The sequence below is a fragment of the Salvelinus fontinalis genome, chromosome 10, assembly GCF_029448725.1.
Source record: "Salvelinus fontinalis isolate EN_2023a chromosome 10, ASM2944872v1, whole genome shotgun sequence".
NCBI classification, from domain to species: Eukaryota; Metazoa; Chordata; class Actinopteri; order Salmoniformes; family Salmonidae; genus Salvelinus; species Salvelinus fontinalis.
Window position 1 is genome coordinate 28402478 of NC_074674.1, and position 19720 is coordinate 28422197.

A 19720-nucleotide genomic window follows, 5' to 3' on the forward strand; every position below is an offset into this window, starting at 1 on the left:
GTTAAAAGGTCACAAGGTGAATATCCAGGTCATATTGTAGCACGTTAAAGGAAAACTCCACCCAAAAACAATCTTTTTGTTTCTGTTTCATTAGTCCATTGTTGATATATTCCCAACATGTTTTTCATGTCAGCTATCAAGTTTTCAAGATATATAACTTTCGAAATACAGCCGGTATGATACATTTTGCATCATATAATGCTATGTTTTTCATCATATGATGCAAAATGCATCTTACCGGCTGTATTTCTGTCTTTTGAAAGTTATTTAGCCTAACTTGATTGCTGACATGCAAAACATTTTGGGACCATATCAACAATGGACTAATGAAATAAAAAGATAGTTTTTGGGTGAAATGTTCCTTTAACTAAGGACAACCATGACAAATTTAGTAAATCATCCATTATGTGGGTTTAGGGGTCAAAGGTTTGTCCCATAAATCCACTGCAGCGGCTCGGCAGACGTAAACATGCTCAGGCACCATAATGGCTATCAACACGAGGCAGGCGCTCAATGAAGGGGAGGAGAAGAAGAGAGGAGGGAGGGTAGGGAGAGGGGGGCCGGGGTAGGGCTTGTGGAGAGGAGGGGGGCCGGGGTAGGGCTTGTGGAGAGAAGGGCTAGGGGAGAGGAGGGGGGCCGGGGTAGGGCTTGTGGAGAGGAGGGCTTGGGGAGAGGAGGGGGGCCGGGGTAGGGCTTGTGGAGAGGAGGGCTAGGGGAGAGGGGGGCCGGGGTAGGGCTTGTGGAGAGGAGGGCTAGGGGAGAGGAGGGGGCCTGGGTAGGGCTTGTGGAGAGGAGGGCTAGGGGAGAGGAGGGGGGCCGGGGTAGGGCTTGTGAAGAGGAGGGGGGCCGGGGTAGGGCTATTGAAAGGAGAGGGGGGCCAGGGAATGGGGGGAAACATAAAGCTGATCTGATCACAACAGAGAGAAGGTTATACATTAGCTGTAGAACAACATGCATTAAGGGTGATTAGAGAGGTCTTGTTGTCTCATTAAGGGTGGTCACGGTCTCATTAAGGTTGAATAGAGAGGTGTTGGTGGTGTGTGAGTCGGATGATTTGTGTGATGGGAATTAATATGACTGTAAAGTAGAGGGTATTTCTGGGTATTTAGTTTGTGTATTAAAAGACAGTGTGTTTGTGTGTGAGAGCTGTGGGCTCTCCCCAGTCTGGCTAGTGTGTGTGGAGCAGACTGTCTAACAAAACCCTGTCATCTCATCCCCAGGAGGCAGGCAGACACTCCCCCTGGGTCCTGTGTTTGGCCCTCCCTCCCCAGCTCTAAGCCCTATTGATTTATGTCCCCTCCAATTCATCACCTTATCAGTGACCAGGGGAATATTGTAATGAACCATTAGATAGCAGAGAAGGCAATTTTAAACTGTTGTTTTTTACATTTATGAATTGGGCTTATCTGAGGCACAGGATGTGTTTTGGGGGATGGTGTTGGTGACAGCTAGGTATCATGGTGAAAAATAGCAAAATAGAATGTATTTTTGCCTGATGAACTTATGGGATACTGTTTTAGAGGTTGTGAGCCGGTGTGCGACGCTGTGTCGGAGGAGGCTGTGTGTGTCAGAGGCTGTGTTCTGAGGTTGTATCTATTCTAGGCTGCGAGTGGGAGGCTGGCTATGTCAGAGCCTGTGTCAGACGGAGGCTGTGTGTCGTAGCCTACGTCATAGCCTGTGCTGTGTGATGTATGTATTGTAGGCTGTGTCCTGTATGGGAGTCAGTGTCATAGTGGGTCAGGGGATTGTGTGTCTGGATTAGGGGTGATTAGTACAGACACTGAGCCCCAACTCCTCCTAGCCACAATGGGGATTACTCCTCCAGTCCCTTACTCCCCTCTCCTTCCCCCTAGTCCCCTCTCCTTCCCCCTAGTCCCCTCTCCTTCCCCGTAGTCCCCTCTCCTTCCCCCTAGTCCCCTCTCCTTCCCCTTAGTCCCCTCTCCTTCCCCCTAGTCCCCTCTCCTCCCCCCTAGTCCCCCCTCCTTCCCCCTAGTCCCCCCTCCTTCCCCCTAGTCCCCTCTCCTTCCCCCTAGTCCCCTCTCCTTCCCCCTAGTCCCCTCTCCTTCCCCCTAGTTCGCTCTCCTTGCCCCTAGTCCGCTCTACTTCCCCTCCAGTCCGCTCTCCTTCCCTTCCAATGCGTTCTGCTTCCCCTCCAGTCCCCTCTCCATCCCCTCTCCTTCCCCCTAGTCCCCTACTCCCCCAGTCCACTCTCCTTCCCCTACTCCCCCAGTCCCATACTCCCCCTAGTCCCCTCTCCTTGTCCCTTACACCCCCAGTCCCGTCTCCTTCCCGTACTCCCCTATTCCCCTCTCCTTCCCCCTACTGCCCCAGTCCTCTCTCCTTCCCCTACTGCCCCAGTCCCATCTCCCTCCCCTACTGCCTCAGTCCCCCCTACTGCCCCAGTTCCCTCTCCTTCCCCAACTGCCCCAGTCCCATCTCCCTCCCCTACTGCCTCAGTCCCCTCTCCTTCCCCTACTAGTCCCCTCTCCTTCCCCTACTAGTCCCCTCTCCTTCCCCTACTGCCCCAGTCCCCTCTCCGTCCCCTACTGCCTCAGTCCCCTCTCCTTCCCCCCTAGTCCCCTACACCCCCAGTCCCCTCTCCTTCCCCTACACCCCTAGTCCCCTCTCCTTCCCCTACTCTCCTAGTCCCCTCTCCTTCCCCCTACTCCCCTAGTCCCCTACTTCCCCAGTCCCCTCTTTTTCTCCTACTCAAATCAAATCAAATTGTATTGGTCACATACACATGGTTAGCAGATGTTAGTGCAAGTGTAGCGAAGTGCTTGTGCTTCTAGTTCCGACCATGCAGTAATATCTAACAAGTAATCAAAAAATGTACAACAACTACCTTATATACACAAGTGTAAAGGAATGAATAAGAATATGTACATGTAAATATATGGAAAAGCGATGGCCAAACGGCATAGGCAAGATGCAGTAGATGGTATAGAGTACAGTATATACATATGAGATGAGTAATGTAGGGTATGTAAACATTATATAAAGTGGCATAGTTTAAAGTGACTAGTGATATATTTATTACATCCAATTTTATATTATTAAAGTGGCTAGAGATTTGAGTCAGTATGTTGGCAGCAGCCACTCAATGTTAGTGATTGCTGTTTAACAGTCTGATGGCCTTGAGATAGAAGTTGTTTTTCATTCTCTCATTCCCAGCTTTGATGCACCTGTACTGACCGCGCCTTCTGGATGATAGGGGGTGACCAGGCAGTGGCTCGGGTGGTTGTTGTCCTTGATGATCTTTTTGGCCTTCCTGTGACATTGGGTGGTGTAGGTGTTCTGGAGGGCAGGTAGTTTGCCCCCAGTGATACGTTGTGCAGACCTCACTACCCTCTGGAGAGCCTTGCGGTTGTGGGCGGAGCAGTTGCCGTACCAGGCGGTGATACAGCCCGACAGGATGCTCTCGATTGTGCATCTGTAAAAGTTTGTGAGTGTTTTTGGTGACAAGCCAAATTTCTTCAGCCTCCTGAGGTTGAAGAGGCGCTGTAGCGCCTTCTTCACCACGCTGTCTGTGGGGGTGGACCATTTCAGTTTGTCCATGATGTGTACGCAGAGGAACTTAAAACGTTCCACCTTCTCCACTACTGTCCCGTCGATGTGGATAGGGGGGTGCTCCCTCTGCTGTTTCCTGAAGTCCACGATCATCTCCTTTGTTTTGTTGACGTTGAGTGTGAGGTTATTTTCCTGACAACCACAATCTGAGGGCCCTCACCTCCTCCCTGTAGGCTGTCTCATCGTTGTTGGTAATCAAGCCTACCACTGTAGTGACGTCTGCAAACTTGATGATTGAGTTGGAGGCGTGCATGGTCACGCAGTCGTGGGTGAACAGGGAGTACAGGAGAGGGGCTGAGAACGCACCCTTGTGGGGCCCCAGTGTTGAGGATCAGCAGGGTGGAGATGTTGTTTCCTACCCTCACCACCTGGGGGCGGCCCTTCTCCTTCCTCCTTCTCCCGTAGTCCTCTCTCCTTCACCCTACTCTTCTAGTCCCCTACTCCCCCAGTCCCCTCTCCGTCCTACTCTCCCAGTCCCCTCTCCTTCCCCCTACTCCCCCATTCCCCTCTCCTTCCCCCACTCTCCCAGTCCCCTCTCCGTCCCCCACTCCCCTAGTCCCCTACTCTCCCAGTCCTGTCTCCTTCCCCCTACTTCCCCAGTCCCCTTTCCATCCCCTACTGCCCCAGTCCTCTCTCCGTCCCCCCTAGTCCCCTACTGCCGAAGTCCCCTTTCCTTCTCCGACTCCCCTAGTCCCCTTTCCTTCTCCTACTCCCCCAGTCCCCTTTCATTCCCCCCCTTACTCGCCTAATCCCCTTTCCACCCTCAATCACCATTCCCACCATACCCCTGGTCCACGTACAGGAAGTTGTGGTCGCCATGGCCACCCATCCGTCCAGGGAACTCTTTCCTCTCCTTTTATTTATTTGTATTTATTTATATACAGTTGAAGTTGGAAGTTTACATACACTTAGGTTGGAGTCATTAAAACGTGTTTTTCAACCACTCCACAAATGTCTTGTTAATAAATTATAGTTTTGGCAAGTCGGTTAGGACATCTACTTTGTGCATGACACAAGTCATTTTTCCAACAATTGTTTACAGACAGATTATTTCACTTATAATTCACTGTATCACAATTCCAGTGGGTCAGAAGTTTACATACACTAAGTTGACTGTGCTTCTAAACAGCTTTGAAAATGATGTCATGGCTTTAGAAGCTTCTGATAGGCTAATTTACATAATTTGAATCAATTGGAGGTGTACCTGTGGATGTATTTCGAGGCCTACCTTCAAACTCAGTGCCTTTTTGCTTGACACCATGGGAAAATCAAAAGAAATCAGCCAAGACCTCAGGAAAAAATATTGTAGACCTCCACAAGTCTGGTTCATCCTTGGGAGCAATTTCCAAACATCTGAAGGTACCACGTTCATCTGTACAAACAATAGTATGCGAGTATAAACACCATGGAACCACGCAGCCATCATACTGCTCAGGAAGGAGACGCTTTCTGTCTGCTAGAGATGAACGTACTTTGGTGCGAAAAGTGCAAATCAATCCCAGAACAACAGCAAAGGACCTTGTGAAGATGCTGGAGGAAACAGGTACAAAAGTATTTATATCCACAGTAAAACAAGTCCTATATCGACATAACCTGAAAGGCCGCTCAGCAAGGAAGAAGCCACTGCACCAAAACCGCCATAAAAAAGCCAGACTACGGTTTTGCAACTGCACATGGGGACAAAGATCGTACTTTTTGGAGAAATGTCCTCTGGTCTGATGAAACAAAAATAGACCTGTTTGTCCATAATGACCATCGTTATGTTTGGAGGAAAACGGGGGAGGCTTGCAAGCTGAAGAACACCATCCCAACTGTGAAGCACGGGGTGTCAGCACCATGTTGTGGGGGTGCTTTGCTGCAGGAGGGACTGGTGCACTTCACAAAATAGATGGCATCATGAGGGAAGAACATGATGTGGATATATTGAAACAATCTCAAGACATCAGTCAGGAAGTTAAAGCTTGGTTGCAAATGGGTCTTCCAAATGAACAATGACACCAAGCATACTTCGAAAGTTGTGGCAAAATGGCTTAAGGACAACAAAGTCAAGATATTGGAGTGGCCATCACAAAGCCCTGACCTCAATCCTATAGAAAATTTGTGGGCAGAACTGAAAAGGCGTGTGTGAGCAAGGAGGCCTACAAACCTGACTCAGTTACACCAGCTCTGTCAGGAGGAATGGACCAACATTTCCCCAACTTATTGTGGGAAGCTTGTGGAAGGCTACCTGAAATGTTTGACCCAAGTTAAACAATTTAAAGGCAATGCTACCAAATACAAATTGAGTGTATGTAAACTTCTGACCCACTGGGAATGTGATGAAATAAATAAAAGCTGAAATAAATCACTCTCCACTATTAGTCTGACATTTCACATTCTTAAAATAAAGTGGTGATCCTAACTGCCCTAAGACAGGGAATATTTACTTGGATTAAATGTCAGGAATTGTGGAAAACTGTGTTTAAATTAATTTGGCTAAGGTGTATGTAAACTTCTGACTTCAACTGTGTGTATATATATATATTTTTTGTTACATACATGGTACTTTTTTTTACACAGTTACATAACAAATACACTTCATGAGGTAGTTACCTGGAATGCATTTCAGTTAACAGGTGTGCTTTGTTAAAAGTAATTTGTGGAATTTCTCTCCTTAATGTGTTTGAGCCAATCAGTTGTGTTGTGACAAGGTAGGGGTGGTATACAGAAGATCGCCTTATTTGGTAAAAGACCAAGTCCATATTATGGCAAGAACAGCTCAAATAAGCAAAGAGAAACGACAGTCCATTACTCTAAGACATGAAGGTCAGTCAATCTGGAAAATTTCAAGAACTTTTAACGTTTTTTTCAAGTGCAGTCGCCAAAATCATCAAGCTCTATGATGAAACTGGCTTTCATGGGGACCGCCACAGGAAAGGAATACCCAGAGTTACCTCTGCTGCAGAGGATACATTCATTAGAGTTATTTGCAGCCCAAATAAATGCTTCACAGAGTTGAAGTAACAGACACATCTCAACATCAACTGTTCAGAGGAGACTGCGTGAATCAGTCCTTCATGGTCAAATTGCTGCAAAGAAACCACTACCAAATGACACCAATAAGAAGACGAAACTTGCTTGGGTCAAGAAACATGAACAATGGACATTAGACCGGTGGAAATCTTGAGACTTTTGGTTCCAACCACCGTGTCTTTGTGAGACGCTGTGTAGGTGAACGATGATCTCTGCATGTGTGGTTCCCATCGGGAAGCATGGAGGAGGTGTGATGGTGTGGGGGTGCTTTGCTGGTGACACTGTCAGTGATTTTTTTTTTTAATTCAAGGAATACTTAACCAGCATGGCTACGACAGCATTCTTCAGCGATACGCCACCCCATCTGGTTTGCACTTAGTGGGACTATCATTTGTTTTTCAACAGGACAATGACCCAACACACCTCCCAGGCTGTGTAAGGGCTATTTGACCAAGAAGGAGAGTGATGCAGTGCTGCATCAGATGACCTGGCCTACACAATCACCCGACCTCAACCCAATTGAGATGGTTTGGGATGAGTTGGACGCAGAGTGAAGGAAAAGCATTCCAGGTAAAGTTGGTTGAGAGAACTTGTGATCAGAAACAAGCTACATGGTGACGATACCAGAATAAATGATCTCATGATTCTGTGTCTTCACAGAAAAATCTGCAGAGCTGAGATTGTTATATAACATTCTGTTTTTGGCAAGAATGTTGTATAATAATTAATAATTGTTGTGCCTAATCAGTTAGTTAGGTACTCCATTTGCTGGTCCCCTTTCATTCAATGTTTTACTTTAATTTTGTCACTGACTGCTACAATTAATTGGGGTCTCAGGAAATAATTTTGTCTCGGGCCTGGTGTTGAGCCATGAGCCATCTGTCTGTTCACACTGCCTCAGAGGACCCAAAAGCTCCCCAGGCTCCAGCCTTCAGGCTCTAGCAGTGTCCTAGTCAGTCAGTCAGCCCCAGAAGGTCCATTATGGGTGCCTGTCTGTAGGGGGGTTATGGGGTCGGCTGGTTGCTGGGACAGAGTGGACTGTAGTGTCCTGGTAAGTCAGTCAGCCCAAGAGGGTCCATCATGGGTGTCTGTAGGGGGGTTATGGGGTTCTGGGGCAGAGTGGACTGGAGGGAGGGAGGGAGGGAATGGAAGCATTGCTGACTGTTCCTCCTGTCTTTCTTTGAGGATAATGACTCTGCTGGGTTTCTATTCTGAGCCACTTCCTAATCTGACCCTAATGGGATTTACCCTGCTTCTTTCTTTGTTTGGATGTTTACATGTGTGAGGAGCGGTGCAGCGTCCACGCTTGTTACATTATGTGTTGCAGCATGATGTGTGTTCTATCCACTGCTAGGCTGACACATTGATTTTCCCATTTGATTTAGAAATGTGATTTCAGCATAAGGCCATTGAAGTGAGGCACATCGGCAGTAGAATAGATGGTCCTGTGAGTTGTGACACCACGAAACTCTATTTTCCAGGAGAAAAAAATAAACACGAAGCAGAATGAACTCTGGTCCTTTAAAAACCTGCTGTATGTAAAATATTGTGTGATATATATTTTGTGTGAGGGGGGACAAATGTAACTCTGGAAGACAGCAGAAGGCTGTGTGTTTGCAACATTAGAACGTATTTCTCAACGTTTTTCTCTGCATGTTTTGTAATCGTTTCCTTGTCACGATACTTCAGAGTATCACGATACTGGTATCGTGACAACCCTATTATATGGGATCACCAGGTAGCTAGCTACAGTCCTATCAAATGAATCCATTACTGGATGGACTGTATTGTCTGGCCCTCTAGAACAGGGGTTCCCACACTTTATCACTCAGGCCCCCTTTCCAGCATTTGGGAACATCCTGCCCCCCCCCCCCCCCCCCCCCCCCCAGTCACATGCACTGTTCATGACACAAACTGTTCACACCCCTGTTGTTCGTGGAGAGAAAATGTTGCAGGTTTAAAGCGTATTTCCTGCAATTCTACACATTTTGTCATTTCTAATGTATATTGATGTGATATTTGAGTGAGTCAAACATTACAACAAAATCCAAGGGCTTAAAAACCTAGCTAAAATGTGAGCTGACATGGGCTAGTTGATCTTGACATTTTTGTCAAGTTATATATAGCTCTCTAAGGTATGCAGTCAGGGCATCAAATTAACCTTTTGGTCCACCAGCCACTGTGGCAGGTAGATGTAAGAAAATCTACTTGCCACTCAAATGTTTTATCAGCCCCAAATATTTTTTTCACGCAAAAATTACAACGACAAAAAACAGATGAGCATGCTTTATGTTTCTAAAACAATACATGTATTACTAGTAACAAGTAATGTGATATATTGTTTAATTACCTGAGTCTTTTAACCAAAATATCACAAATGAGACAAAAATGTTCACCTGTCCCTTTAAGGCTACCTGTGGTAGCGCTACTTGAGTCCTGTTTGTGCCTGTGAGATTGAGTCTGACTAGTAGAAGCGTAGTCTTCTCTTTAGCAGTTGAAACTCAAACATGGAAAAACAACCTAGCTTGTGAACAAAACAATGTAAATAGCCTAGAAACGCAAGGACAAAGTATCAAGTTTCAAGTAAATTAGACCAACTTTTATGCCTGTGTGCAGCGCTTCTGAAAATATATTTTTCACTCAGCTCTTCACATGCGCACAGCCCCGAGGCAGGCTGTGTTACAGTGTGAGGTGGAATAGGCTATATAGGAGTAGAGGTCGACCGATTGTGATTTTTCAACGCCGATACCAATTATTGGAGGACCAAAAAAAGCAGATGCCGATTAATCTGCCGATTTTTAAAAATGTATTTGTAATCAAATCAAATCAAGTTTATTTTATAAAGCCCTTCGTACATCAGCTAATATCTCGAAGTGCTGTACAGAAATCCAGCCTAAAACCCCAAACAGCAAGCAATGCAGGTGTAGAAGCACGGTGGCTGGGAAAAACTCCCTAGAAAGGACAAAACCTAGGAAGAAACCTAGAGAGGAACCAGGCTATGAGGGGTGGCCAGTCCTCTTCTGGCTGTGCCGGGTGGAGATTATAACAGAACATGGCCAAGATGTTCAAAATGTTCATAAATGACCAGCATGGTCAAATAATAATCAGGAATAAATGTCAGTTGACTTTTCATAGCCGATCATTAAGAGTTGAAAACAGCAGGTCTGGGACAGGTAGCAAGTCCGGTGGACAGGTCAGGGTTCCATAACCGCAGGCAGAACAGTTGAAACTGGAACAGCAGCAAGGCCAGGTGGACTGGGGACAGCAAGGAGTCATCATGCCCGGTCGTCCTGACGCATGGTCCTAGGGCTCAGGTCCTCCGAGAGAGAGAAAGAAAGAGAGAAGGAGAGAATTAGAGAGAGCATACTTAAATTCACACAGGACACTGGATAGGACAGGAGAAGTGCTCCAGATATAACCAACTGACCCTATCCCCCCGACACATAAACTACTGCAGCATAAATACTGGAGTCTGAGACAGGAGGGGTCAGGAGACACTGTGGCCCCATCCGATGATACCCCCGGACAGGGCCAAACAGGAAGGATATAACCCCACCCACTTTGCCAAAGCACAGCCCCCGCACCACTAGAGGGATACCTTCAACCACCAACTTACAATCCTGAGACAAGGCCGAGTATAGCCCACAAAGATCTCCACCACAGCACAAACCAAGGGGGGGCGCCAACCCAGACAGGAAGATCACGTCAGTAACTCAACCCACTCAAGTGACGCACCCCTCCTAGGGACGGCATGAAAGAGCACCACTAAGTCAGTGACTCAGCCCGTGTAATAGGGTTAGAGGCAGAGAATCCCAGTGAAGAGAGGGGACAGAGACAGCAAGGGCGGTTCGTTGCTCCAGAGCCTTTCCGTTCACCTTCACACTCCTGGGCCAGACTACACTCAATCATATGACCTACTGAAGAGATAAGTCTTCAGTAAAGACTTAAAGGTTGAGACCGATTCTGCGTCTCTCACATGGGTAGGCAGACCATTCCATAAAAATGGAGATCTATAGGAGAAAGCCCTGCCTCCAGCTGTTTGCTTAGAAATTCTAGGGACAATTAGGAGGCCTGCGTCTTGTGACCGTAGCGTACGTGTAGGTATGTACGGCAGGACCAACTCGGAAAGATAGGTAGGAGCAAGCCCATGTAACGCTTTATAGGTTAACAGTAAAACCTTGAAATCAGCCCTTGTCTTAACAGGAAGCCAGTGTAGGGAAGCTAGCACTGGAGTATTGCAGTAGTCTAAGAGCATTGCAGTAGTCTAACCTAGAAGTAACAAATGCATGGATACATTTTTCTGCATCATTTTTGGACAGAAAATTTCTGATTTTTGCAATGTGACGTAGATGGAAAAAAGCTGTCCTTGAAACAGTCTTTATGTTCGTCAAAAGAGAGATCAGGGTCCAGAGTAATGCCGAGGTCCTTCACAGTTTTATTTGAGACGACTTTACAACCATCAAGATTAATTGTCAGATTTAACAGAAGATCTCTTTGTTTCTTGGGACCTAGAACAAGCATCTCTCTTTTGTCCGAGTTTAAAAGTAGAAAGTTTTCAGCCATCCACTTCCTTATGTCTGAAACACAGGCTTCTAGCTAGTAATAATGACAATTACAACAATACCGAATGAACACTTATTTTAACTTAATATAATACATCAATAAAATCAATTTAGCCTCAAATAAATAATGAAACATGTTCAATTTGGTTTAAATAATGCAAAAACAAAGTGTTGCAGAAGAAAGTAAAAGTGCAATATGTGCCTTGTAAGAAAGCTAAAGTTTAAGTTCCTTGCTCAGAACATGAGAACATATGAAAGCTGGTGGTTCCTTTTAACATGAGTCTTCAATATTCTCAGATAAGAAGTTTTAGGTTATAGTTATTATTGGAATTATAGGACTATTTCTCTCTATACCATTTGTATTTCATTAACCATTGACCATTGGATGTTCTTATAGGCACTTTAGTATTGCCAGTGTAACGGATGTGAAATGGCTAGCTAGTTAGCGGTGGTGTGCGCTAGCAGCCTTTCAGTCGGTTACATCACTTGCTCTGAAACCTAGAAGTAGTGGTTCCCCTTGCTCTGCAAGGGCCGCGGTCTTTGTGGAGCGATGCTTCGTGGGTGACCGTTGTAGATGTGTGCAGAGGGTCCCTGGTTCGCGCCCGGGTCGGGGTGAGGGGACGGTCTAAAGTTATACTGTTACACCAGTGTAACAGTATAGCTTCCATCCCTCTCCTCGCTCCTACCTGGGCTCGAACCAGGAACACAACGACAACAGCCACCCTCGAAGCGCACCCCGCTAACTAGCTAGCCATTTCACATCGGTTACACCAGCCTAATCTCGGGAGTTGATAGGCTTGAAGCACAGCGAAGAGCTTCTGGCAAAACGCAGGAAAGTGCTGTTGAATGAATGCTTACGAGCCTGCTGCTGCCTACCACCGCTCAGTCAGACTGCTCTATCAAATCATAGACTTAGTTATAACATAATAACACAGAAATACGAGCCTTAGGTCATTAATATGGTCGAATCCGGAAACTATCATTTCGAAAACAAGACGTTTATTATTTCGGTGAAATACGGAACCGTTCCGTATTTTATGTAACGGGTGGCATCCATAAGTCTAAATATTCCTGTTACATTGCACAACCTTCAATGTTATGTCATAATAATGTAAAATTCTGGCAAATTAGGTGGCCCAAACTGTTGCATATACACTGACTCTGCGTGCAATGAACGCAAGAGAAGTGACACAATTTCACCTGGTTAATATTGCCTGCTAACCTGGATTCTTTTTAGCTAAATATGCAGTTTAAAAAATATATGCTTCTGTGTATTGATTTTAAGAAAGGCATTGATGTTTATGGTTAGGTACACATTGGAGCAACGATACACACCGCATCGATTATATGCAACGCAGGACACGCTAGATAAACTAGTAATATCATCAACCATGTGTAGTTAACTAGTGATTATGATTGATTGATTGTTTTTTATAAGATAAGTTTAATGCTAGCTAGCAACTTACCTTAGCTTCTACTGCATTCGCGTAACAGGCAGGCTCCTCGTGGAGTGCAATGTAATCAGGTGGTTAGAGCGTTGGACTAGTTAACTGTAAGGTTGCAAGATTGAATCCCCCGAGCTGACAAGGTAAAAATCTGTCAGAACGAGGCAGTTAACCCACCGTTCCTAGGCCGTCATTGAAAGTAAGAATGTGTTCTCAACTGACTTGCCTAGTTAAATAAAGATTAAATAAAGGTGTTAAAAAATATTTAAAAATCGGCCAAATCAGTGTCCAAAAATACCGATTTCCGATTGTTATGACAACTTAAAATCGTCCCTAATTAATCGGCCATTCCAATTAATCGGTCAACCTCTATATAGGAGTTGTAGTTCTTTGACTTTGTGTGATTTAATTTACCAGCTATAAAACAAAACAGTGGAAATACTTTGAAAACAGCTACTGCGGCATTTATTTTACTATAAATGTGATCATACTTGCCCATTTTTATTCACAAATGCGATTGAAATGCTTGCAATGTGGAGTCCTGACCACACCACCCGTGGCTGGTGAAATAAACATCTTACCCGGCAATGCCAAAATCTGTAAATTTTTAGGCCCTGTATGCAATGACTGACATTACATCAGACATTACACCTGCCGATCTACAGTCTGCTCTAGGACACAACTTCTTCCTTCGCCACCTCACTAGGAGTTTTGTCTGAAGCTTTCCTGGCTCTCCCTGTCACAGACTCCTTCCACACCTCTCACCCCCTACAGACTAGTTTTAACACCCCATCCTCCCGTCATCCTCCACGGTGTCCCCTCATGAACTCTCTCAGTTCTCCCCATCACACGTGGCCTTTATCTGTTGTCAGTTAATTTAGAGGAGGGACTGGGAAGGACAAATGTTCTTTCATTGGAATAATGTCCACATTTCTCACCATTATGCTTCCTGCTTATATTAGAGGGAATTGAGCTGAGGGAAGACAGACCCAGGAGAAGAGAGACTGTGAATTCTCAATGTGAGACGGTGGATGCTCACTGTCTGCAAGGCATCACATTCTGCTGTATCTGCCGAGTATATGAGCCTGAAGTTCCTCTGTTTTTACCCCTCACGGTTGCTCAGACACAGATCCACCTGTGCATCTCGGCGTCTGTGTATTAAAGGGGACTCATTGTTGGAGTACGGATTTAGCTAGTCCTAATTTTTATGTCTGAATTAGGGGGTGAGTCAGTGTGTGTGCGTACTTAACTCCATGAATATTTACCAGTATTTTAAAATAGCTCTGGTAGAAGGTAAACTGTCCCCTGGCAGGTCACCTTTTCCCTGTTTCCTAGTAGATGTGGTAAAGTAGTGCTGCCACTAGCTCAGGGGACGAGTGGTGTCCTATAGCAGAACATGGAGTAGCAGGCCAGTGACTGATGGAGCTGTCTATCCTGGTGGAGGGAGGGAGGGAGGCAGCATACTCTGGCCCAATCCTCTGGATTAAGACAGCCTCCAGCAGGGCAGGAAGAGAGAGAAGAGCCTGCAGCAGGAGGACAGGGGGAGCAGCCTCACCGTCGCTCCACCCTAAAGACCCCCAGCAGCCCTATCACTCCACCCCCACCCCTGGATCCCACTGAGAGACTAACACGGAACCCAAACCGGCTGCGTGCGTGCGCCATCGTGAGCTATCGTGCATAAATTTATTTTGTCCCACTACACCAAACGCGATCACGACACGCAGGTTAAAATATCAAAACAAACTCTGAACCAATGACATTAATTTGGAGACAGGTCAAAAAGCATTAAACATGAATGGCAATTTAGCTAGTTAGCTTGCACTTGCTAGCTAATTTGTCCTATTAATCTAGCTTGCTGTTGCTAGCTAATTTGTCCTGGGATATAAACATTGAGTTGTTCTTTTATCTGAAATGCACAAGGTCTTCTACTCCGACAATTATTCCACACATAAAACGGCCAACCGAATCGTTTCTAGTCATCTCTCCTCCTTCCAGGCCTTTTCATCTTTGAACTTATATGGTGATTGGCATCTACACTTTTACCACGACAAAACAAAACATTTCGTCTTTCAATCACCCACGTGTGTACAATGAGGAGTAAAAATGAGGAGATGGCACATGGGTACCTGCTTCTATAAACCAATGAGGAGATGGGAGAGGCAGGACTTGTAGCGTGATCTGCGTCAGAAATAGGAATTACTTCTATTTTAGCCCTTGGCAACGCAGACGTTCGTTGGCGCGCGCGAGCAGTGTGGGTGCAATAATTGAATAACATGGATTTCAAAATGTATTTTGCGACGCTCGCGCACGGTCTGGTCAGCATGTTACGACAGACACAATAGAACAAACAAATAAACAGGCCCTGATCAACAGACAGATTATTTATTTATTTATTTATTTTACCGTTATTTTACCAGGTAAGTTGACTGAGAACACGTTCTCATTTGCAGCAACGACCTGGGGAATAGTTACAGGGGAGAGGAGGGGGATGAATGAGCCAATTGTAAACTGGGGATTATTAGGTGACCATGATGGTTTGAGGGCCAGATTGGGAATTTAGCCAGGACACCGGGGTTAACACCCTTACTCTTACGATAAGTGCCATGGGATCTTTTAATGACCTCAGAGAGTCAGGACACCCGTTTAACGTCCCATCCGAAAGACGGCACCCTACACACAGGGCAGTGTCCCCAATCACTGCCCTGGGGCATTGGGATATTTTATTAGACCAGAGGAAAGAGTGCCTCCTACTGGCCCTCCAATACCACTTCCAGCAGCATCTGGTCTCCCATCCAGGGACTGACCAGGACCAACCCTGCTTAGCTTCAGAAGCAAGCCAGCAGTGGTATGCAGGGTGGTATGCTGCTGGCAATCTGTTATCTGACCCCTTAAACAAACATGCTGTGTCAGCTAATGGGCCTTTTAGTTAACTGTCTGTCTAGGTGTTTTAATCTGGATAGATCCCTCACGGGAGGGGAGGTGAGAGGGACCAGGCCGTATAGCTGTCGGGGGGGGGGGGGGGGGGGGGGGGGGGGGGGGGGGGGGCACTGTAACCAGGGAGAAATCTTGTCCTGTCCTCTCCTGTAGTCACAGAGGGCAGAGAATGCCCCCCCCCCACACACCTTCCCCATGGTGGTAGGGCCTTAACTCTGACCATGCCACAGCTCAGTCAGACCACAGGGGAGTGGATGGGAAGAGGTTCTGGACAGGAGCAGTGCATGGCCATGGTGTGTCTCTCTCCTCTCCTGGATGTTACCTGATTTTTCTCTCTGGGCGGCTGCTCTGCGACTCTGCTCTGAAATATTCATCAGCAGTCTCTCATGATCGGAGTTCAGTCTTTTCTCCTGGGATCTGTCTCTGGCCAGGACGACATGGAGGAGTTAGTCTAGTGCACCCCTCCCCACCCCACACCAACTCCCCACACCAACACCAACACCCCACCCCAACACCCCTCCCCACACCAACACCCCTCCCCACACCAACACCAACACCCACACCCCACCCAACACCCCACCCCACACCAACACCCAACCCCACACCAACACCCCTGCCAACACCCTTCCCCACACCAACACCCCTCCCCACACCAACACCCCTCCCCAGACCCACACCCATCTCCATGTATTAAACTGCAGGATTTGATGTCTAGATTTCAAATCCCTCTAGACGCTATGAAAGTCCTGCCTACTGCCTAGATCATGTCCAATGCGGTTTTTGAATGGGATTCAAGAGTATATCATCAAATTCATGAAAATGCAGTCATTGAATACATATTTAAGCAATAAGGCCCGAGGGGTGTGGTATATGGCCAATACCACGGCTAAGGGCTGTCTAGGCAGAGTTCCTCTGTCCAGTGTCTGTGTTCTTTTGCCCATCTTAATATTTTATTTTTATTGGCCAGTCTGAGATATGGCTTTTTCTTTGCAACTCTGCCTAGAAGGCCAGCATCCCGGAGTCGCCTCTTCACTGTTGACGTTGAGACTGGTGTTTGCGGGTACTATTTAATGAAGCTGCCAGTTGAGGACTTGTGAGGCATCTGTTTCTCAAACTAGACACTCTAATGTACTTGTCCTCTTGCTCAGTTGTGCACCGGGGCCTCCCACTCCTCTTTCTATTTTGGTTAGAGCCAGTTTGCGCTGTTCTGTGAAGGGAGTAGTACACAGCGTTGTATGAGATCTTCAGTTTCTTGGCAATTTCTCGCATTGAATAGCCTTCATTTCTCAAATCAAGAATAGACTGACGAGTTTCAGAAGAAAGTTCATTGTTTCTGGCTAGTTTGAGCCTGTTATCGAACCGACAAATGCTGACGCTCCAGATACTCAACTAGTCTAAAGAAGGCCAGTTTTATTGCTTCTTTAATCATAACAACAGTTTTCAGCTGTGCTAACATAATAGCAAAATATTTTTTAAATGATTAATTAGCCTTTTAAAATGATAAACTTGGATTAGCTAACACAACGTGCCATTGGAACACAGGAGTGATGGTTTCTGATAATGGGCCTCTGTACGCCTATGTAGATATTCCATTAAAAAATAAGCGGTTTCCAGCTACAATAGTCATTTACAACATTAACAATGTCTACACTGTATTTCTGATCAATTTGATGTTATTTTAATGGACAAAAAGTGTGCTTTTCTTCCAAAAACAAGGACATTTCTAAGTGACCCCAAACTTTTGAATGGTAGTGTATCTTAAATGACCGCGTTTTCATGAATTTGATTATATACTCTTGAATCCCATTCAAAAACAGCACGGGTCATTGGGTGGTTTCCCCCACCATGGTCACTATGATAACCATCTCTCTCTGTTCCCCTGCAGGTTGGATGGTTTCCCCCACCATGGTCACCATGATAACCATCTCTCTCTGTTCCCCTGCAGGTTGGATGGTTTCCCCCCAGCCCCGGTCACCATGATAACCATCTCTCTCTGTTCCCCTGCAGGTTGGATGGTTTCCCCCCAGCCCCGGTCACCATGAGCACCATCTCTCCCACCGACTTCGACAGCCAGGAGATCCAGCAGCAGTACAATGACATCAACAACCGCTGGGACCTGGCCGCAGAGACCAACTGGGACAATGAGAACAGCTCGGCACGCCTCTTTGAGCGCTCACGCATCAAAGCTCTGGCAGGTGGGACAACCCAATGTTTTAGCACATGTGTATTGTGCATACATGTGATGTGTGTCAGGGTATAGGACCAGATGTGTGTTCCTAGTACACCCTCCTGTGCTGGAACATCCAGCCATGCAGGTTGCAGTAGTGTGGAGGGCCCAGCAGAGGGAGCAACAGGCAATCAGAGGCAGCAGCATCAGGCACCTCTGTTTTGCAAAATACTGATCTCTCTGTGGTAGTCACAGTCTCAAACACACCCCGCCCTTCACAGACACACCACACCACACTGGAGGAAAAACAACTGAAACAACTACAGACTGTGAATACATGATAGTACACTGATACTAGTATACTGTTAAAAGGTTAGCCTCACCATCACACATTGAAAAGAAACCACTCTCTCTGTGGTAACAGACCCGTTCAGACCCTGTCACCATCATAATGTCATGTGTATGTTAATGTATGTAGATGTTTAACCACTAACCAAATGCCTTATGGATCAGTTATGGAAAGGAGAACAGAGCTGTAAGTGTGTTGGTTGTTTGTCATCTTCTCCGACATGACTTCACACACCTCTGCAATAGATCACACTGAACTGACTAACAAACTAGTATGACCCAAGTAGTGGAGGTGTGTGGGTGTGTGGTTAGAGGAGCTGTGTGTGTTTGTGTATTCATACAGTATTTTCCATAAGACTCCATAAGTGTGGGTGTGTGTGTGTGCTCTTTACTCCCTGGGAATGCTGCTGACACGTCTCCTTTTCACAAGTAGGGGCTTGATGTGCACATTCTTTGACACTTTGCAACAGCTACAGTAGCTCCCCCTCCCCCACAGCACCCTGCATTTCTTCTACACTTTTTCAGTGTTTCCCCTAGGATTGTTTTGGGCAGCGGTGGTAAAGTTGGCAGGGTGGGGAGGCTGTGGCCAATGGTGCGGTTGCAAGGTTAGCTTGGGTGGGTGTGGAAAATGGCGCGGTTTTAGAGGCCTCTTGCTGTTTTAAAGCAAGTTTCATGCAATTTTACACATTTTGCCATGGGGTGGAGAAAATGTTGTAGTTTTAAAACTAATTCCCTGCAATTCTACACATTTTGTCATGGGTCTGAGAGAAAAATTGCAGTTTCAAAGCTAATTTGGTGAATTTTAATTTTACATTCCCCCTGACTGTCTAGTTTGTATTTTGGTGCTTGTTACTTCTCCAAGATGATCTTATTTAAAAAATATATAGCTCTATTATCTTTTTTACATACGTACTTTATATCTGGTTTTAGTTGTTTAAGTTTACACTAAAACCGTTTTACCACCCCCCCCCATAAAAATCCCCTATATATGTATGTATATATATATATATACATACACTGCTCAAAAAAATAAAGGGAACACTTAAACAACACAATGTAACTCCAAGTCAATCACACTTCTGTGAAATCAAACTGTCCACTTAGGAAGCAACACTGATTGACAATAAATTGCACGTGCTGTTGTGCAAATGGAATAGACAAAAGGTGGAAATTATAGGCAATTAGCAAGACACCCCCAAAAAAGGAGTGATTCTGCAGGTGGTGATCACAGACCACTTCTCAGTTCCTATGCTTTTTGGCTGATGTTTTGGTCACTTTTGAATGCTGGCGGTGCTCTCACTCTAGTGGTAGCATGAGACGGAGTCTACAACCCACACAAGTGGCTCAGGTAGTGCAGTTCATCCAGGATGGCACATCAATGCGAGCTGTGGCAAAAAGGTTTGCTGTGTCTGTCAGCGTAGTGTCCAGAGCATGGAGGCGCTACCAGGAGACAGGCCAGTACATCAGGAGACGTGGAGGAGGCCGTAGGAGGGCAACAACCCAGCAGCAGGACCGCTACCTCCGCCTTTGTGCAAGGAGGTGCACTACCAGCGCCCTGCAAAAATACATTGAGATGAATCGATTGAATGTTGTTGTTGGGGACAGTCCTAGGAGAAACAGCCTTAGCCCACAGGATCTGTGATCAGTCCATCGGTCACAGGATCTGTGATCAGTCCATCGGT

General features: G+C 46.0%; 1 protein-coding gene across 3 annotated transcripts in view; it reads left to right on the forward strand.

The window, feature by feature from the left end:
* The window catches only part of LOC129863925 (spectrin beta chain, non-erythrocytic 1-like), a 99090-nt gene that overhangs the window by 13287 nt on the left and 66083 nt on the right, over window positions 1-19720 (forward strand). For all 3 annotated transcript variants that reach the window (XM_055936358.1, XM_055936359.1, XM_055936361.1), the window contains exon 2: window positions 17531-17718. In XM_055936358.1, coding sequence (XP_055792333.1) covers window positions 17562-17718 — 157 coding nt within the window. In that variant the 5' untranslated portion in view covers window positions 17531-17561. The remainder of the gene's footprint in view (window positions 1-17530; window positions 17719-19720) is intronic.